Source organism: Arachis ipaensis, chromosome B8, assembly GCF_059453495.1.
Source record: "Arachis ipaensis isolate K30076 ecotype BB chromosome B8, ASM5945349v1, whole genome shotgun sequence".
NCBI lineage: Eukaryota > Viridiplantae > Streptophyta > Magnoliopsida > Fabales > Fabaceae > Arachis > Arachis ipaensis.
The window spans coordinates 21,981,637-22,003,858 of NC_142443.1; the positions used below are offsets into that span (position 1 = coordinate 21,981,637).

The 22,222-nt window shown below is 30.0% G+C and overlaps 2 protein-coding genes and 1 pseudogene across 2 annotated transcripts; 1 reads left to right on the plus strand and 2 right to left on the minus strand.

Moving 5' to 3' along the window:
* The first annotated feature begins 592 nt into the window (after positions 1–592).
* On the plus strand, positions 593–2,018 carry LOC107614151 (uncharacterized). The gene is made up of 2 exons (XM_016316379.3): positions 593–1,182; positions 1,276–2,018. Exons 1-2 carry the CDS (start codon positions 640–642, stop codon positions 1,408–1,410), a joined length of 678 nt encoding a protein of 225 aa, XP_016171865.1. The 5' UTR covers positions 593–639; the 3' UTR covers positions 1,411–2,018.
* An 11,200-nt stretch (positions 2,019–13,218) lies between these two features.
* Positions 13,219–22,222, minus strand: part of LOC148547422 (purple acid phosphatase 3-like) — a 36,365-nt pseudogene continuing 27,361 nt past the window's right edge.
* On the minus strand, positions 16,110–18,127 carry LOC148547423 (uncharacterized). The gene is made up of 4 exons (XM_088496629.1): positions 18,044–18,127; positions 17,865–17,922; positions 16,687–16,772; positions 16,110–16,316 (listed from the first exon to the last, which is right to left on the minus strand). Exons 1-4 carry the CDS (start codon positions 18,125–18,127, stop codon positions 16,110–16,112), a joined length of 435 nt encoding a protein of 144 aa, XP_088352755.1.

Consider the following 22,222-nt stretch of genomic DNA (forward strand, 5'->3'; position numbering starts at 1 on the left):
GAGACATTATGTATTTATTTTTTATTCAGCCTATTTTTTGTACTCCATTAAAAGAATTTTATATAATTTTGATAAAGCGAGAGAACAGAAAAAAAAAAACAATAAAATAGTAGATAGATATAGAAAGATAATAAATGTTTAATACCATAAAATAAATAAAATTAGACTCAAAAAAATAATTTTATATAATTATATATGTTCAATCATGTATATATATAATAGTTAGAATTTCATTTAATTTTTAAAATTTTTTTATATTAAAAAATTTATACTAAATTTAATAATTTTATAATTTAAATTTTATTAAGATTTTATGTTTTATATATTTAATTTATTTTTTCAATTTCACGTAAAATTTTAATTTTTTTACCGAATAAGAAGATAAACAAGTTGAAATTATGAAACAAGAATGGGTCTTAACCTTGGACCATAGTGAACAGTCAAACAAAATATAGTTTTAGAGAACTGAATTCCCACAGTTTCTAAATCCACACACATTTAACTACTTGCCTACCCGTCAGTTGTGATTGTGATTGTAATTGTAATTATCTATTTATATTTAATTATTTATACATACATATATATAGTAGTTGCTAGTTATTTGGTAACAAGAAATAGAAAGAAAGAAAGAAAGAAGGAATGGAAGAGGGGAATGAGTGTTTGTGCGCGCTGTGTGGGAAGAGCGCTCAGATGCTGTGCGAGTCAGACCAGGCTAAGCTATGCTGGGACTGCGATCGCACCGTTCACGGCGCCAACTTCCTTGTCGCCAAGCACGTCAGAGTGCTCCTCTGCCGCCACTGCCACCGCCCTACTCCCTGGAAGGCTTCTGGTCCCTCCCTCACCGTAACCTCCTCTCTCTGCCACCCTTGCTCTTCTTCTTCTTCTCTTCCCATCACCACCGCCATTCATGATCATGAATCTGAAGACGATGAATCTGAGGATGATGAAGACGAGGAAGAGGAAGAGGAAGAGGAAGATGAATATGAAGCAGAGGAGGAGGAGGGGGAGAATCAGGTGGTGCCTTTGTCTTCCGCTTCCGGCGGCGGTGGTGGTAATACTAATGGCTACGATGACGGAGACATGTCTAGCAACACTGCTTCTTCTTTTCGATTCAACAACTTGAAGCGCTTTCAACATAATAATCATCACAACATCCACCATTCTTCTATTTCTGATGAAGATGTAAGTTTTTCATAATATATACTCTGTTAATTTTATTAAATAAACATTTATTTTATAAGAATAACTGATTTGGTGATGAATTTTCCATGACAGGACGACGATGTAGGTTGTTGCTCGTCTGAAAGATTAGGAGGAGATAACGATGATGAAGATTATATGAGGCCATTCAAGCACCGTAGAATCTTCAATCACAGGGATGATATACATTGCCACAATCATAGACGGTGATGAACATATTTGAACATTAATTAAGATATCATCCTCATGAGAACAATTATGAAAGATGTATGATTATGATGCTGTTCACCAACCACCATGATCAAAACTCGCCCACTAACCACCCCAATTGATGATCACCACCTAAACTTCACACTTCAAGGGTGGATTTTGTTCATGTTAGGGGAAAGTGAAGCCTTAATTTCCCATTTTAATTTTTATCATGTATTTTGATATTTTTTGTTTTATTTAAAGTGAAATCCATTGGTAAAAATGACTGTAGTTGATGACTTGATGTGAATAGTAGCATGGTCCATAGAAGGTAGTAGGTATTTCAAATCATATGCACTCCCTCTTGGCCAGTTATTTCATTATGCAAGGTTAATTACTTTCGTTGAAACGTCTCATTCAATTCAATTAAAGTGTTGTGTATTGAAATCATCTTGTCATCAATGGTTTCCATCTTCTAGATAGTGTAATTGTGTTCGTCTATTAAGTTTGGAAGTGGAAGGGGAAGGTGTAGATATTAGTGGTGGTTGTGAAGAAGGACAAATACACTGTACTTACTACTTACACGACTTATGAGTTATGTCTTATCACAACTTGCCATGTTGGATGAATTTGTCTCCTCCACTTATGGATGTGGTCTAAACTGCTTTCTTTCTCTTTTTTTTTTTTTTTTTATGGGATGACCTTGAAAATATAAGAATTTTTTTAATAAGGAGTGAATATTATAAGTTTATAACTAAATTTTTTAGAAGAGTGTATATTGTCGGAATAAATTATTTTATTAACTCAAATTATCCATATTGAATCATTAAAATTATATCATAATGCGAAAGCGTATTTTTATTCATAGAAATCAGGAATTGATGGAAGGATTTAGATCTTGTGGTTCTTTAGATTTTTCTCAACCAAAGCCTTCTATATTTCTAGGCGGTTGAATTGCAACTCTTTTGATGGGAAAGAGCAACAAAGGCGGCTTTGATATATTGGGAACCGAAACCCTGAAAGCACTATTTATATTTGAGCATGGCACTCATTCAACCCTAAAACCCAAATAAAAATAGTATCTAAAGTCCAAAAGATAATATATCTAAAATTCAAAAGATAATTATCTAAAGAAGAAAAGATAATATCTGGTTTTATTCTCATTAAATGCCAAATAAAAAATAATAATGACTTATTCAATTTAGTATTTATAACAATAAATGAGATCACCATTATATAAGTCATTTAATTTGAAATAACATAATTTGTGATTATAATTAATATATATATTGTCCACAAACAAATAAGGTAATTAAAATAATTTCCTAACATATATTACACTTAATGTTCATATTTTTTTATATTTTATTATAAAAAATAATCTTTTTTTTCACTTAATTTTATTTTTTCTTATAGTATTCTCTTTATATTTTTTTTTCGGTGACTTCTTTATATTAAATCTAGAGTATATATTTAAATAGGTTCTTAAAAAATTTTATAGCGAACATCCTTTGTTTTTAAAAGTTTTATTAGATTGAGGTCTTTGAATTTTATAAAAGTAAGACATATAAATTTCTACTTTAGTTAAATTTATTGTTTTTACTTAAATAAATAGATCTTTAAAAATGTGATAAAATAATTTATATATCTTATTTTTATAAAATTTATAGATCTCAATATAATAAAATTTTTTGAAGACAAAAATATCTGTCGTAAAATTTTGTAAAGACCAATTTGAATATATACTCCTAAATCTTACATATAGAAGATTTAAGTAGTATAGTTTGAATGTGGACCAGTGATATATAAAATGTAGGGTTAAGTAAGTAGTTGTTACATTCTAATGTATTGGATGACTTCACTTTTTTAAAAAGAGTTGAAACATGATTGTTTTAAAATTATAAAAGGTACAAACTCTGTTTTTTCATTTTTCTTAATGCTTACAAAGGACTTTTCTCAATTTTTATACTGAAAAAAAAAAATCACATCCCCAAAAAGAGAAAGCTATAGTGGATAAAGTTTGATCTAGACGTTGAAATATGAGCACTTTGCCCTTTTATTATTTGGTAAAGTACTAATTTTTTGGAAGAAGTTGAGCATGTTGGACATTATAAGGAGACGATGGGGTGTTTGAAGTTTGAACTTCTTTCAACTTATTTAATCATACAAGCATGCTTATTTAATCATTGAGGTTTAGGTTAATTTAGATATTTCGTTTTCCTCTTGTTGAAGTCGGTTATATATACTAGCGGCTAATCACGTCGGTTTTTTATTGTTTTTAAGAAATTAATTTTATTTTTTGTTAATATATTATTTTTTTTTAAATTTATTAGATAAGTATTTTTTATTTTAATATTAATATGACTTTATTTATATTATATTTTATTAAAATTAAAGTTATTATAAATTTTTTTTTAAAATATTAAATTATAAAAGCACATAATAAAGAAGTATATATATTATCAGAAATAATATAGTTCAAAAAATAATGATAATAATATTTAGAAACATTATTTACAAATTTAACTATTTATAATTATTATTAAGTTTAATTATTTATTTTTAATAGTATTTAATTTAGAACCGAGATAAAAAATTATATTCAAAGCACACTCTATTTTCATGCATAATTTTAATTGATAAAAAATATTTTTTTTTAATTTTATATGTAGTTTTTTAAATTTTGTTTAATTTCATTATCTATAACAATATATAAAGTCAATACAAAAGGTTGACTATGACTTTAGTGTCTAATTTTTTTGAACTATATTAACCTTATAACAAACAATTTTATAAAGCAAATTATAAGGACAAAATAATCATACAATTTGTTTTGAAAAATCCAATAATTTTTCATTAAAATAAAAACCGTTTTGTTACTCCTATAATTATAATAACACATCTCCAAAAAAAAAAAAATTACAGACAGTCTGCAAATTGCTAATAAATCAAAAAATGGACAAAAATGAATATCAATATTTTCACATTTCTCACCATCTTCATGCTTTATTGTTTAATTTTATCTATAACAATATATAAAGTCAATACAAAAGGTTGACTATGACTTTAGTGTCCAATTTTTTTGGATTATATTAACCTTATAACAAACCATTTCATAAAACAAATTATAAGGACAAAATAACCATAAAATTTGTTTTGAAAAATCTAATAACTTCTCATTAAAATAAAAACCGTTTTGTTACTCCTGTAACTATAATAACACATCTCCAAAAAAAATGCAGACAGTCTGCAAATTGCAAATAAATCAAAAAATGGACAAAAATGAATATCAATATTTTCACATTTCTCACCATCTTCATGATTTATTGTTTAATTTTATATTAGTTTGGTTTCTACTTTTTTTGTATTTTTCTTGCTGTTGTTCTTCTCTTTTCTTCAATACCCTCGCCTCAATCATCTTCCATTGCCTTCAGTTGCAAATTTTGGACGATTTTGCAGTATTTACTACTTTTACATGCATAACATCCACTTATATTTTTTTTCTTTAATTTACTTATCTAATCTATTTTTTTAGTAAAATTTCTCTGTCTTTTTAATTTATTCTAAATTTTTTACGTATAAAAATTAGCACTATGTCTGTTTTTTTTATCAAATTAATGTAAAAAAAAACAATTTTTTATCTTATCAATTTGATGTAGAAAGAAAACGATTTTTTTTATTTGATATGTGTTTTTATTTTTTAATATATCTTTACTTATTAATAGTTGAATGAAAAAAAGTCTCATAAATATTTTGTTAACTTATTTTTTTTAAATTACTTTATAATAATTTTTTTTTCAAAAATATTGATTATGTAGAGTATTATATTTGATATTTGAGTGCATAAATATTTATTTCGAAACTAAATTAAATTATTAATTTTGTCTACTACTGTAATATTTGTTTTGAATATTGGCAAATTTATTTGATTGGCATGTATATAAGACGCAAGAAAGTTCGTTTAAAAACATTAATATGTTAATTTTCTAAACTATCTAAACTATTAATTATGTAGAGTATTGAATTTGATATTTAATTATATAGAGTACTTGATTTGACATTTATTAATTTTTTAAATTATATTACAAAAAATTATTAATTTAATATTATTCGTTTGTCACATGATTAACATATAAAAGATAAAAAAAGTCTACACCTACCAATGATAGAATAAAAAATTTTCACGCATATTTTGTTAATTTCTTTTTTATTATTTGTAATCTATTTTATATTAGATAATATTATTTTTTATTGATTATTAGTTTGACATATAACACAATAAATATAGCAATATAAAAACTTTGTTAATTGATTTTTCAAATAATATGGTGACCTAAGATAAGAAATTTGTTACTTGATTTTATTAATTTCTTTTTTATTTTTAATCTATTTTATATTAAATAATATTATTTTTTATTGATTATTAGATTAACATAAAATATTTAAATGTGATAAAATAAGAACCGTGTTATACATCTTGTATTGTTTCAACCTTAATGATTATTTTCTTCTCTTTATTTTTCTATCTCATGGACTATGCAATAAGTTTTTAATTTATTATTTTTCCTATATATATATATATATATATATATATTCTATTTTTTAAACCATTTTATTCTATTAGGTTTTCTAATTTATTTTATTATATTTTTTATTTTAAAAATTTTAATATCTAAAGATCTCCTGTATAAACAATTCCAATTATATAATCATCAAGAAGTAGTTCAAGAGAGTATGTTTGAATTTTGGTAATTTATTAAGTCTAATTATTATATAAGAAGTTAAAAATATTTTAAACTTAAAAAATTTTTTACTAATAAAATTGACTTTGTCCAAAATTGTAGAGAGAAACAGAGAGAGAAAGTTGAAGTTTTTTAACTAATTACAAAAATTTACCACCATCAAAGCTATTAAACTTGAGTATATTAAGTGAGGATTAATAAGAAACAAACTAAAACGATCAATCTAAAAATTTTTTTATCTCTCTTTATTATGGCTGGAAGTGAGCCGAGTTGAGCCGAGCTAGACCAAGCTCAAGCTCGGCTCACGAAAATTGAGCTTGGCTCACGGCTCGACTCATTAACAATCGAGCTTATTTCTTAAGCTCAAGCTCGGCTCACCAAAAACTCACGAGCTGGCTCGAGCTCACGAGCTGGCTCAAATAAGAGAAACATAAATACATAATCTATAATTCTATATCAATAAATTATAACTTATATATTTTAAAAAATATTTTAAAAGATCAATTTTATATATTGTTTATCTATCAATAAATTATAAATTTTTTATTTATGTCCTATATTAAAATTATATGTAAAAAATAAATATAAATATTAAATAATTAAGATTGTTATAATATATATATATATAATCGAACCAGCTCACGAGCTAATGAGCTGAGCTTATCCAAGCTCAAGCTCGGCTCATTTAATTTATGAGCTCAATTCCAGGCTCAAGCTTGGCTCACTAGCTCACGAGCTTAGCTTATCGAGCTGTTAACGAGTCGAGCTCGAGCTGGCTCATGAGCTGGCTTGACTCACTTCCAGGTTCCAGCCCTACTCTTTATATAGTATTTCACTTTTAAGTAACTATTTTTTATGGATAGTATTTAAATGATAAACAAAAAAATAAAAAGATTCCCATTAGATTATAAAAATTAATCTCATCCTTATAATACAATGGCATTATTTTAAAACATGTAAAATAAAATAATAAAGTACATTCTAATTAATGTGCACAGTAAAATAAATGTGAAACTTACATAGTAGCAGTCAAATATAGATAGCAATGGTTGTCTTCTGTCCCAAGTTACTATATTAAATTACAACTTACATTTATAATTATTAGTTAAAAAACTTACAATTATGTATCATTTTAGTTTAAAATAATATATTTTGATATTTTTTTTAGGATTATTGACATCGAATTTTGATAATTGGAAAAAAAATTAAACGTTTTATGTCTTACTTCTTTTAATAAAACTTCAACTACTCATAAAAGTTAACAGAATAGATGGTTATATGAAAAAATGAGAAAGGAGAACAATATCTATATCTATAACAATATATAATGCCAATACTGAATTTTTGGTGTCCAAATTTATGTTTCAATATTGCCCTTAATGATAGAAGTTCTTCGTACATGCATGGGTCAATTACTTTAAATAAAAAAAAACTTCCACCGTTAACAACAACACATATTCTTCTATCTCATTTTTATTATGTGTTTTCACTAATAACAGTAGAAATGCGTAACCTCTTCTTAAAATTGTCCTCTTAAAATTTGGTCGAAAATGTAATTATTAGTTAATTTTTTTTATTCTTTATGCAGTTACTTTTTTTTATTCTATACGTAATTTCTACCCATATTTTTCTTATTGCTACATTTATTGTGTTATATGTCAAACTAATAATCAATAAAAAATAATATTATCTAATATAAAATAGATTACAAATAATAAAAAAGAAATTAACAAAATATGCTTGAAAATTTTTTATTCTACCATTGATAGGTGTAGACTTTTTTTTATCTTTTATATGTTAATAATGTGACAAACGAATAATATTAAATTAATAATTTTTTTGTAATATAATTTAAAAAATTAATAAATGTCAAATCAAGTACTCTATATAATTAAATATCAAATTCAATACTCTACATAATTAATAGTTTAGATAGTTTAGGAAATTAACATATTAATGTTTTTAAACGAACTTTTTTGCGTCTTATATACATGCCAATCAAATAAATTTGCCAATATTCAAAACAAATATTACAGTAGTAGACAAAATTAATAATTTAATTTAGTTTCGAAATAAATATTTATATACTCAAATATCAAATATAATACTCTACATAATCAATATTTTTGAAAAAAATTATTATAAAGTAATTTTAAAAAAATAAATTAACAAAATATTGATGGGACTTTTTTTCATTCAACTGTTAATCAGTAAAGACATATCAAAAAAATAAAAACACATATCAAATAAAAAAAATCATTTTCTTTCTACATCAAATTGATAAGATAAAAAATTGTTTTTTTTACATTAATTTGATAAAAAAACAGACATAGTGCTAATTTTTATACGTAAAAAGTTTAGAATAAATTAAAAAGACAGAGAAATTTTACTGAGAAAATAGATTAGATAAGTAAATTAAAGAAAAAAAATATAAGTGGATGTTATGCGAGTAAAAGTAGTAACTACTGCAAAATCGTCCAAAATTTGCACCTGAAGGCAATGGAAGATGATTGAGGCGAGGGTATTGAAGAAAATAGAAGAACAACAGCAAGAAAAATACAAAAAAGTAGAAACCAAACTAATATAAAATTAAACAATAAATCATGAAGATGGTGAGAAATGTGAAAATATTGATATTCATTTTTGTCTATTTTTTGATTTATTTGTAATTTGCAGACTGTCTGCATTTTTTTTTGGAGATGTGTTATTATAGTTATAGGAGTAACAAAACGGTTTTTATTTTAATGGGAAGTTATTAGATTTTTCAAAACAAATTTTATGGTTATTTTGTCCTTATAATTTGTTTTATGAAATGGTTTGTTATAAGGTTAATATAATCCAAAAAAATTGGACACTAAAGTCATAGTCAACCTTTTGTATTGACTTTATATATTGTTATAGATAAAATTAAACAATAAAGCATGAAGATGGTGAGGAATGTGAAAATATTGATATTCATTTTCGTCCATTTTTTGATTTATTAGCAATTTGCAGACTGTCTGCAATTTTTTTTGGAGATGTGTTATTATAATTATAGGAGTAACAAAACGGTTTTTATTTTAATGGAAAATTATTGGATTTTTCAAAACAAATTTTATGATTATTTTGTCCTTATAATTTGCTTTATGAAATGATTTGTTATAAGGTTAATATAGTCCAAAAAAATTGGACACTAAAGTCATAGTCAACCTTTTGTATTGACTTTATATATTGTGATAGATAATAAATTAATAATCAACAATGCTAAGGAATTAAGAGGGTATTAGCCAAAAACCAGCCAAATACCTTTGGATGAATCTAAAATCTCTACGAGTTAATATATATGGATGTTTCTTCTGCTAAGTATCAGAATATTTTTTTTTCATATTAAATGGATATTTTTTTATATATTTTTCGAATTTTTTTGTATTGCAAATGTGAATATCTCTATTTCTTTAAGATTTTCATATTTTTTTTAAATTTTATAGATATTTAATTATTTTTGTTAAAATATAACTGGATATTTTTTTTTTGTTAAGTATTAGATTTTTTTTTCATATTAAATGAATGTTTTTTTTATATTTCTTTCCAAGAAGATCAATTAGGCATGCATAGTGCTCTAAGGTTAATTGAATTTTACAATCTGTACTCGCTTGTTTGAATACCAGTTGCGCCTCGGTTACAAGATCGGCATGATTAGTTGATTACAAGCAGATAATACGGCGAGTAAGGTAATTGCGTCTGACTTCACTCCTCTCTCTTGCATTTCATGAAAAAGTTGCAATGCTTGGTCACCACATCCATGAAGATCGTAGGCACTGATCAAAGTGCTCCATGAAATGGACAACCATATTTCAGTGAAGATAAGTTTTTGCGGCTCCGGTAACATATCTGGTTCACGAAAGGGAAGTGGTTTTTGTCGACGGTGCCGAATCCGACGAGCCAGATGTCGGTGATAGAAGAGGAGTGGGTCGCGGTGGAGAGGCAGAGAGGGCCTGACGGTGAGAGAGAGGTCTGTGTGTGTGATTGTTGGAGGTGGGTAGGTTAATGTGAGAGAGAAGAGGAAGATTTTTATAGGTTTTAACTACGTTTACTTAATCAAATTTAAATTTTTTAAATTTTAAATTTAAAAAATTAAAAATTAATTATTAATATAAATTAATGTAATTTTATTTAGTTTTTGGCTGATAACCTCTTGGTTCATATACTTTTCCATTAATAATATAACAATAATAACAACAATAAAGGAAGAAAAATAACATTTTAATCAAAATGGGCCACTAGCAATTGCCTTTGGTTGCTTAATTTTCATTTCTAAATGGACATATGTGGGGATAGGGATAGGCTCATAGGCATACGCATAGATTCGGGATTAATTCATTTGGAATAAACAGGTACAAGCGGGTACAAATTTGCAAAAATAAGATACATTACAGGCATATAAATACAATTTTATATATGATATGATATGATACATTGATAGGGGAAAAAAAAAGGGGGGGGGGGGGAAGGCAATAATTACAAAGATAATAATTAGAAAAGGATAATGAATCAATTCAATGAATAGAGACCAAGAAATAAAAAAATGGAGAAAGACAGGGACCCATATTTTTACCCATACTTCACGCTGTTGTCTTTCCAGGAAAATGTTTGTGAAAAAACACACACAGATACATACATATATTATATATATATATATAAGAATACTGAGTTTTTTCATAAACAGAATGTTTAGGATTTAGGTGAATTCCAACGATGGAAAGGATAAAGCATTTAGAAAATTAGAACCGATAGTTTTTGGATTTTAATGTGTTCCAGCACATGAAAATAATTCCCAATATGAAAATGAGTTTCAAGTATATAGGAAAGAATCTCAGTGCAAGGATGAATCTTTTGAAATCCAATATTTTTTTTAAACTAAAATTAATACTAAAACTTATATATAGTACATTAAATTAAGTACAGCCATACTGCAGGTACTTAGCCTCACTATGTTCATTATAAATCCCTTAAAATATTGCCACCAGTTATTAATGTTTAAGAATTTATTTGCAATCAAAGCAAAACTGGTACATTCAAAGGTTATAAAAGAAATTTTGGTGTCCATTCAAACCACTTGAAATCTTTCCATGAATAAAATACCTATATCCATATGGAAAATTGTAAGGGCTAACTCTCCTATAACTCAACTCATTCAACTCCTCTCTAAATCTAATTTTGAAATTACAAAATTAAGTTTTGCACTTTTTATATACCCACACAACACCAAACCATAAATCAATTACTATATGCACTTTTATTTTTTCTCTTCCACTCCTCCTCTCGTCCATTATACTGTTGACATCTGCCTCCCATCCCCTATCATGCCGTTGTCGTCCACGTGCCTTATCTCCGTCCTTGCGTTGCACTCCTTCATCATGCCACAGCACTTGCATCCTTCCTCGCGTCGTGCCCTCAGCCTCTTGCTTCTTCTTTTAATGTGATTTAGATTTTTTTTTATATAATTTGAATATTTTTTCATGTAATTTAAATTTTTTTTTATATAATTTGAATATTTTTTTGGCATATTATGAATATTTTTTCATTTCTTAGCTAAGAAGTATATTGAGTTTAGAATGTGATGATTCTTTTACAAAAAAAGAAACATTCACAATCTCTAAATAATTAATTTAATGTGATCTGAATTTTTTCGATGTGATTTGAATATTTTTTTTATGTAATTTAGATTTTTTTATATAATTTGATTTTTTTTTTTTTTTTGTATATTGTGGTTGTTTTTCGTTTCTTATTAAAAAATGTATTAGAATTTAGAATGTAAATCCAATTACAAAGAAATATCTAATTACAAAAAAAAGATATCTATATTCTATAACCCCTTCTTCAGCTCATAAATCCTAACAAATAAAAAAAAATCCAATATTTACATAATGGAATATTCAATTACTAAAAAAAAACATCTACATCCCCATCTACATCCATTTGAGAATAAATTTCTAACTCCCAAATTTTAATAAATAAACAAAAGTTTAATTACTTTGGTAATCCTTATAGTTTTATTAAATTTTTAGTTGAATCTTTATATTTTTTTTTTAATTAAATTTTTATACTGCCTTTAATTTTATAATTAGGTCATTTTTAATATAAAAAATGTTCAAATTAACTGAATATTTTTTTGCAAATTGAAGGTATTTATAAAAAAAATTTAACTAGATCTTTGACTGCATATATTTTGAAAAAAATATTCTGTTAATTTTAACGTTTTTAATATAAAAATGACTTAATTATAAAATTAAAAGTAGTGTACGAGACTCAATTAAAAAATATATATAAAAACTTAATTGAAAATTTGGTAAAATTATAAAGATTACAGAGTAATTAAACCTAAAAAAATCTAATCTTTATAGAATGAAACATCCAATTATTAAAAAAGAAACATCTACAATCCTTGCATTTTTTTTGTCCAAATAGGAGTTGGCTGAAGTTAAGACACTTCTTATTACCTAGCAAAGTTGTATATATTCAAGTAAATAAAGTGAAATTTGTAACCTAACTCAATAAAAAAGAAAGGAGAAAACAATAATTAAGAAACAAATCTTAACACATAAAAAATCACTAAAAGAATGATGCAGCAGTGAACAACACTATTTGTATTACGACCTAATTTCCACGCTAGTTTAGAATGTGCGTAAGCGACCTATTTAAAGGTCACACACGCAAATCAGGATCATATCCCGCAAAATAGGATAGAATCAGACATAAATTGTTTTCAAATTTTTAGTCACCAAAAACTGTAAATTCTAAAACATGACTTTTTGAGATATATTTTCTAACTCTCATTTTTGTATCGACTTGATTGTTAGAATCTTTGCACATACGTCACCCTCATCTAATTTCAATGTGACGACTGACTAGTGAGTAGGGACTCCTCATTTCATTCCCCTTTTATCACTGTAAATAGTTAACAATTTGTTAACAGATTCAATGCAAGAGAGCAATAGACAATGTCCTTAACTAAAATATATTCCACCTTATAGTAAAGCACAAGTCACATTAAAAATTTTCGCTACACGTAACTAATTTATTTACTCTATTGTACAGGGCTAATCTTCTAAACACTTAGAACAGTTGGTTTGAAACAAGAGAAAGTGTCAAGTGGGAAGTAATTCATCACATGACATAGTAGTAGTTTAAGTTTGGAGTTGTTCGTGTTGTGGAGGACATTGCCAAAAACATCATAGAAAAAAGCTACTTGAATCTGAGTTTGATGGATTTGTACTGACATGAATCCTAGGCTATTGTAGTAAAACTTCATCTCCTCCGGATTCATCATCCTTTTCACATCTCCTCTCCATGCCTTGGACCCACCACCACTTGTCAAATATTGAATTGATCTGATGCATGCATTATTGTTATTGCCAACACAAACATTTATATTATTAGAACAAATTAGCTACTTATGTGTTCCAAGCAATGCACAAATCAACATTATTTTCCTGAAGAAGTGGAAGGAGATGTTTAAGAAGTTCTTGGGTGGGTCCATGATGGCCAACACTTTTGATTGTATGATGTCCAATCACTATCTTCCAAATCCAAATCCTTTAGAAGCTTAGCAAGGTAACGCTTCCTTGGTAACGCACCTCACCAATTATAAAGGATTTGTGTCTACAAAGAAAAAATCTACATTTTCTGCCAACACAAATAATATACACGATGAACCGTGTTTAAAATGGCTAAATGATGCGACAATGTTTAAATTATGACCCATTGTGGTCTCTGATGACCCTTTTGTAACCCTAGCTGAAGTGTTACCAAATTTAGGGTTATAAAGAAAAACAATGCAATATAAAAACTGAGAGAAAAGTGGTGGAGACTACTTCATCAACGACACAAGTTGATGATGAGTATATTAAGAATTAATATTCAGCCAATCAAATTCACTGTGATGATGCAAAGATGGAGAAGTGGGATGGTCCCAAGAGAATCGAATGTAGAGATATTGGACTATATAAATGTTTGCTTACTTTTGATTATGAGGAATTTAGAGATAGGGTAATGCAGTGCCCTATTTTGAATTCAATGTTTGACGAGCTGAAACCACATTGGGGATCGGGAATGTGGAGGTGATGGCACTACCGATACAGTTGTGGTCTGAGAATGCGTTCTATAAAATTGGGAAAATTTTAAAAATATGGTCATGCTACTGGATGATGTCTCGAAATGGAGTATATTATTTTTGCAAGAGTGCTCATTAATTGCTATCAATGGGAAATAGTGCAAGAAATATATGGATTACACTGAAGGCACAAAATTTGGTGTTTGAAGTCTATGTTAAGGAGTTTGAAAAGGAAATATATGGTGCCCAATAAATTGAAGAAGGTAATTATTAGGGTTAAGTATGATTTTGGTCTCTAAGATAAGGGACTGAAATTTTTTTTCGTTTCGGCTTTTTTTTGTCTATAAAATGGTCCTTAATGTTTAATGTAGTTTTAAAATCGTTATTTTCACCAAATTTTTTATTTTTATTCCGAAAATATCCCTAATTAAAAAAATGGGTTAAACGGAGAAGGGGAAAGATTATCACGAGGGTGTTTGGTTTGGTGAAGAAAAGGGGGAGGAGAAGGGAAGGGAAGGGAAGGGAAGGGAAGGGAAGGGGGAAGAGGGAAGAGAGAAGGGGAAGGGCCATCGCTGTTGCTCTTCGCTGTCGTCGCTCCTGCTCTTCGTCATTCGTCATTTCTGCTCTTCCTCTTCGCCCTCGCCGTCGTCGTTGTCGTTGCCCTCGTCTCGCCGCACCTCGACCTTGCAGCACCGCGCCCTTGTCTGGCTCGCGCCCTCGTGTTCGTCGTCATCGAAGAGGTGGTGGTGGTGGTTGTGTGCGAAATCTGAGTTCTAAATTTTGAGTTCTGCATCTGGGTTCTTGTTTTTATGGGTTCTTGATGATGATGATGATGATTTTCTGCTGCATCTGGGTTCTTGTTTTTCTGGGTTCTTGACGATGATGATGATGATTTTCTGATGTTTCTTCTTAATATTTTTATTATTCATTATTGTTGTTGTTCTTCTGCTTCTAGTTTCTTTTGTTGTTGTTCTTTTGATTCTATTATCCATTGTTGTTGTTGTTGTTGTTGTTGTTTCATTGGTGTTTCTTCTGTTTCTGCTTCTGCTTCAGCTTCTGGATTCGTTGGAGTAAATATGCTTCGTGTGTGAAAAAATTTAGGAGAAATATGTTTCGTTCGGTCACATTTAATGTATCCACTTTTGAGTTGAGCGATACATGTACTACAACAAATAAGGGTTTTCGTAACAGTCAAAAACCGTTGCCGTAGATTGAAAAACCGTTCCCAAAACTTTAGGCAACACTTTGGCAACGTTTTTTGACCTGTGGTATATGTGGCCGATGCCAATGTTCAAAGGCAACGGTTTTTTACCTAAGACAACGGTAACAAAAAAAACCGTTGCCAAAGTTACTGGTATAGACAACGGTTTTGAAAGAAAATTTTAAACAACGGTTTCGAACCGTTACTCGATAAGGAACGGTTTTAAACTGTTCTCTTTCATGATCCAACGGTTTAAAACCATAACTGAATAGGCAACGGTTTTAAACTGTTGTAGTTTATTATTCACAAAGCCAACGGTTTTAAAGCGTTACCGTTGGTGTCGTTTTTTGGCAACGGTTTTAATACCATCGCCATTTAATAGTCGTCTAAGACAACGATTTTAAAGCGTTACCATTGGTGTCATTTTTGGACAACGATTTTAAAACCATTACTTTTGTGACTTTTGACAACGGTTTTTTATAGTTATATATTTTTTTTATTTACAATAATTTTCTCATGTTGCATTAAAATTAATATTCCAACTATTTTTTAATTTAGTGTCAATAAATAACCTTAATTATTTGAATCAAATTACTAAAGAAAACTAATTGAATATTTACCATCAAATTTGATTTTTAAAGTATTCTATAACATTCATACATATTTGTGACTTATAAAAAAGATTTTAGAAGTCAAATAAACTAAGATACTTTAAAATCACATAAGAAGAGTCTAAGTCGTAACCATATCTAATCATAAAGAAAACAGATTGATATATTACAATAGCAAATATATTCTTCATCATCTTCACAAATTGGTGATTTTTACTCTCTAGTATTTGATCTTCACAATTTGTGTGATTAAGTTCCTTCTCTCCTTCATAATGATTTTCCTATGAACAAAAAAATTAGCAAATTAAATATAATGCTAAGCCTAATGCTAATAATTGAAGGAATGGAAGTTTGATTTAGGCTTATCAATAGTAGTAGTTATGTTGGATGTGGTTAGGATTATCACATTTGGAGATGATTTTAACTTGTCAATCTGAGTTAGTAATGCATTTACAACTTGAAATATTCATATTTAAGGATTACTAACACATTACGCAAATACCCAAGAAAATTCAACATCTCTCGGTTGTATTTTTTTAAAATGATATTTAACATTCTCACACACTATTCAAAAAAAGATAGGAAAAAAAAGGAATAATGGGGAAGAAAAGGGGTATTTTCCTGCAGGAAGGACCAGAGAGATTGGTATACCCGAATAGAATCTGAAGGATCTGAACCAGATATAGCAGCTTTCTTGGCCGCAGCAAGGCTTTCGACTTCATCTGCATGACCACACACTTAACCCAAAGTGGATACATGACAAGCATATAGCAATAAGTTAAATTTTGTTCTGCGTCACCAATCAAAACAAATACTAGATTGCTTTCTTCTTTACCATTTCTTGAATCTTTTAAAAAATTTTGCAACCTAAACAACAAGAAAACACAATTGTGCATTTAGTGCAACAATAAAAATACAACATAATAACAGTTCATCTATTAATAACCTCTGAAGTGATAACAAATTGAAAATTCATCAACTACAAAGTATTGGTACTTCTAATAACAATTGTACATGCATACCAGCTTGCCATTTTCAGAAAATCATTTACTGAATAAAGAATGTACATTCACTTCAATAAGCTGGCACTATGGGAATCTGAGTACAAAAATAAACTGGTGAGTTTTTGTTCATTTATTTACTTGTCTCATTGGAAAATGTTGTATTAAAATTTTAACAGTGTTGTCAGTGCACCTTGAATTAAATCGAATCGATAATTTCTGAGCTAATGCTTTACATAACGAAGTCTTTCTAGTCCTAGGGGGTCCATGTGGAAGAATTATGCTATAAATATCCAAAAATGCCAAGATATATTCCTGATTCAGTCCTCTAAAAAAAACTTATATATCAATTTCATAGTTTTTTTCTTCTTTAATTCTATTTTTCTAGATAGAACTCATTATTGTTTGTTATGAATCTATCCAATAATTTTACTTGCATTAGTAAAACTAGATTCAAATAAATAAAGTTAAACATGATTAGCTTAAAACACATCCAAAATGATATTATTTGTGCGAGTTCTATGCTATTAGCTTTTAGTTCACTGTCTAATGAACACAATAAGTATGGTTCCACCATCAGCAAGTTTTTGGTCTCCTTCTTTTATCTGTTGAGTCTCCTTCTCTTTCATGGTTTGCAAGAGTTAGCTATAGTCCCTCAAACTGCAAGCTTTTCTTTTAAAGGAACTCTATAGAATCTTAACAAATTTACTGAGTTATTTTACAGATGTCCCAAAACCAAAGTATGCATGTTGTAAATTTACATTCAGAATTGAAGACCATACAAACAAACAAGGCATTCCCAAGTAAACAATTTTTTTCAGTGCTTACCGATTCCATGAAACAAGAAATGGATCAACACCCTTTTCAGTAAAGAGCAAAGCACTAGCTGCATAACGTAACAACCTTTGCTTTAGACAAGATTCGAATATTAAACAGCAAAAGCAATGATTGGTAGTTCATTTAGGAATTTGTTTACCAAACTAAAATTACTGAAGGGGTTAGTTTACCTTGGGCAGCTCCAGTGTTGGTTCCCAGCGGCAGAGGACTCCAGCAACATGCAGAACCCAGAGGCAGAGGCAGAACGGGGCCATTCTCTCCAAACCCCCAGTAGCAGCGCCAGCAAGGAGCGTCTCTCACAGCGGCGACGGTGAGCTTCAACAATTGCGACGGTGACGGCAAGGAAAACACCCACCACGATGCGTTCTTCTTCTTCCCCTTTCTCTGATCGTTCGCATTCCTCTTTGTCCTGTCCTAATTGACGGTGCACTTTCAGCGACGACGACAAGGCTGGCTTCAACAGCAGCGAAGGAACGGCGACGAGGACGAAGCTTCCTCTCGCTCACTGCTCGCGTCTCCCTTTCGTTTGTGTGCTCAATGGTGACGCACGATGATGGCAACGACGTTCCCTCTGGTTCTCCCTGTCTCGGACGCAGCTCTTCCCCTCTCTCCCGGCGATAGCGATGGTGGCGATCCTAGGCGGTGTCGCCCCTTCTTTCTTCCCTCTCCTTCTTCCCCGAGCCCCCACTTCTCTCTTTCCCTTTCTTTCTTTCGTTTCCCCTCTCTGTATTCACGAGTGTAATTAGTGTTGGATTAGGTTTCTGATTTAAAAATTAGGATTTTGTAAAGGTTTAAGGATAAAATAATTTTTTTGATAAAATTAAAGGGTAAAATAATCATTTTTAAAATTAAATGTATTTTATTAAAATTATTTAAAAATATTATTTATTAATATATCGTTGAGTTTAAATAATTATTTTTAATTTAAATTATAAAATAAACAGATTAATTATCTAAATTAAATTATTTAACTCTTTATTATTTTTTATTACCAAAATTTTAATTTCAAATTATATAAATAATCTTACAATAAAAATATACAAAAATATTAATTAATTTAAACTTAAAGTATTTATAAAATCAATTTAATCATTCTTAATAGATTATTTTCTAAAAATAAGGAACTCGAATTAAATCATAAATTATTCATAATAGAAATTACTTAAATTAAATTATACAATTCTTTTTTATTTTTCAATGATCGAAATTATAATTTTCATTTTCCAAAAATTTAATTATAATAAAAATTATATAAAAATCCTAATTAATTTAAACTCCAACTATTATAAAAATTATATGTAATTTTTAATTATTTTTAAATTTAAAGTATCATAAAATTTTATTTAACTACTTTTAGTGAAATAATTTTCTTAAAATAAAATTATCAACAAATATAATAAATCATAAATAAATTATTATTTAATTTTTCAAAAACTTGGTTGTTACAAGTTTGGCATTGTTCAATGATTGCTCTAATGATGAGTGGTGTGGGTTATGGAGCACTAGGGCTAGTAGATGGAGGAAAAATTAACAAGTCTCTATGTTTTGTTTTGAAGAGAGGTTGTTGAAATTTTTTTGAAGTGTTAAAAAAATATTATCTTAAATTTTAGAGCGGGAATGAAACCAAAAATATATAATTGTTATAAATTTATTTTAAATTTATTTCTTCTATAAGTAATATTTGTAATATATTTATAACAATAATTTTGAGTGTTCTACAAATTTAAAATTTCTAGAGAAAATTATTTAAATTTGTATAATTATTTAAATAATATTAGAAAATTAGTGTTTGATAAAAAATTATTGTAATGGTTATAAAACCGTTCTTTAAAATAGTCAAAGAGAACGGTTTTATTTTGTTGAATAACGTAATGAAAAATTGAACTTCAACAGCAACACTGTAAAAACCGTTGTCTAAGACCATCTAATAGAATGGTTTTATTTTTATGCGTTTTTTTGTACAATTATTTAAACAACAATAAAAAACCGTTGCTTAAAACCAAATCATGGTAACGGTTATAAAACCGTTCTTTAAAATAGTCAAAGAGAACGGTTTTAGTTTGTTGCTATAAAATAATGAAAAATTGAATTCAACAATAACACTATAGAAAACCGTTGTCTAAAACTATCTAAGAGAATGGTTTTAAGGCGTTACAAAATTTGGCGTTGCTAAAGCCCATACTTGTTGTAGTGATGCCGGATTATATTTATACAATTTTGTAAGGACTATATTCTTATCAAACAACCCATATGATAATGGAATATATTTGTTACGGACCTAGCCTCTCAACCTTAGAGGCTCAACGAAGATCCGATCTTTGGGCCAACTCGTCCCCCTCGAGGACCCTCCGGTTCACCACAAATCATTCCATCAATCATGTTCGGATACAAAATTGTATTTTCTCATATAAAGATGATCTCGCAATCTTGAAATGATCCATAAAAAGGGAGTCTTGGATTCCTCCAGTGTGACACACAAAATTCCTAAGCCTTAATCTTGGGAGATTCTCTCTGGCTTGGGCATTAGAGTGTCTTTGCAGGTTTTACCACCCACCGCTTGTACGAAGTCCCGAAAACCGCGAGGCCCGACAACCTTGCTAAGTCACGGATCCCACTATTTAAGGTTAGTTCTGAACATTGTCGCCATCTGTGGGGATCTTCTAATTAAAGAAGCCAATGGCTTTCAGGCTGGTGGCCAACTAGAACCCAATGGAAACCTTTGACGAGTATAACCCCCTGGAGAATCTCGCACCAACCTGAGCCCGAGTGCCAAGCGTGGTCCAGTGATGCCAAGTCACCAGCCATGTAATATCTCAAACTCAAACCGGAGACTAGTTCACGCCCTTTCGGGGGGACATGCACCGATAATTCTTGAACCATCCAAGAGCTACGCCACAGGCTGCAGAACTTGGAAAGAGAAGTCACATCCAGAGATCGTTCTCAACTATCTGCTGAGGGACACTCGGGAACACAACCCTAAGAAAGACGTCTCTTCGACTCACCAAAACGGAAAAATGGAAGATGGCGAGGCAGAACTAACATGGGTCACTCTCATAACAACAGCTCACATTCCCCTAACAATGAACGGCACGAGCGCCGAGGCCAAGAACTTGAGAGGTCCCTAACAGGAAAAAGGAGGCGATAGAACGAGCCTATAGTCATGGGCGCGACCCCCTTTGCCTGTAAGATCCTTTGGGTTCGCCTCCCGAAGCATTTTGACAAACCAATAGACATGAGATACGATGGAACCAAGAATACGAGGCCGTCATGGCGGGACTCACCCTAGCCAAAGAACTGTGGGTAAAGGATTTTGTGGTCAAGGCGATTCCTAAGTCATCACATCGCAAATCAACAGCATGTATCAAGCCTGAGATCCTCTGCTCCAGAAATATCTGGAGAAGGCCAAGGAGTTGTGTATGCAAGTTTTGACAGTGTGGTAATCCAGCATATTCCCCGGAAAAGAAACACTAGGGCAGACTTACTATCGAAATTGGCTAGCACAAAGTCCTTAGGAGGAACCACTCCCTCATCCATGAGGCAATTAGATGGCCATCGGTGGCTCTAGTCCTAGACATTCAGGAAACCCCCGGCTGGACAACCCCGATCAGATGATACTTAGAAGAAGGCGAACTCCCCGATAAGTTGGTGGAACAGAAACGAATAAAGAGAAAAGCAGCCAAGTACATCATAGTCCAGGGGACTTTATATCGAAAAGGAACCTCTCAACTACTTCTGATGTGACTTTGCCCTGATCAAACGGACTACGTATTGAGGGAAGTCCAGGAGGAAAAGGTTTGGCCCAAAAAATAAAAAGAGCAGATTACTAGTGGCCAACGATAATCCACGACTCAATACGGCTCGTCAGGACGTGTGTCAAGAGCCAAGAGAACGATAATTTTCACAAAGTCCTTGCAGAGAAACTATCTCCCATCACGGCTTCCTGACCATTTGCAGTATGGGGAATCGACCTCATGGGCCCCTTTCCTACAGCCCCTGGGTAGCTCAAGTACCTTATAATAACCACTGAATACTTCACTAAGTAAACCAAGGTCGATTCTGTGGCCACCATAACGGCAATGCAATGCAGGAAATTCTTTTGGAGGCAGATAATTGACCGCTTTGGCATCCCTGAAGTCGTTATCTCCGACAACGGGACCCATTTTACCGGTGAAAATTTTCACGGCTTTCTCGAAGGGTTGGAGATTCAGCAAAGTTTCTCCTCTGACGAGCATCCCCATCCCAATGACCAAGTCGAAGCCACCAACAAAATGATCCTAAAAAGCATCAAGAAGAGGTTGGAATATAAAAAGGACGACTGGACAGATGAACTCGGCTCAGTTCTTTGGTCG

Excerpts from the sequence above, each read along its gene's own strand:
- LOC107614151 (XM_016316379.3), top strand. The coding sequence starts at position 640 with ATGGAAGAGGGGAATGAGTGTTTGTGCGCGCTGTGTGGGAAGAGCGCT. Across the intron at positions 1,183-1,275 it reads CTTCTATTTCTGATGAAGAT|GACGACGATGTAGGTTGTTG; the intron begins GTAAGTTTTTCA and ends TTTCCATGACAG.
- LOC148547423 (XM_088496629.1), bottom strand. The coding sequence starts at position 18,127 with ATGGCCCCGTTCTGCCTCTGCCTCTGGGTTCTGCATGTTGCTGGAGTC. Across the intron at positions 17,923-18,043 it reads CAACACTGGAGCTGCCCAAG|CTAGTGCTTTGCTCTTTACT; the intron begins GTAAACTAACCC and ends TACGTTATGCAG. Across the intron at positions 16,773-17,864 it reads TTTCTTGTTTCATGGAATCG|TGTGTGGTCATGCAGATGAA; the intron begins GTAAGCACTGAA and ends CTTTGGGTTAAG.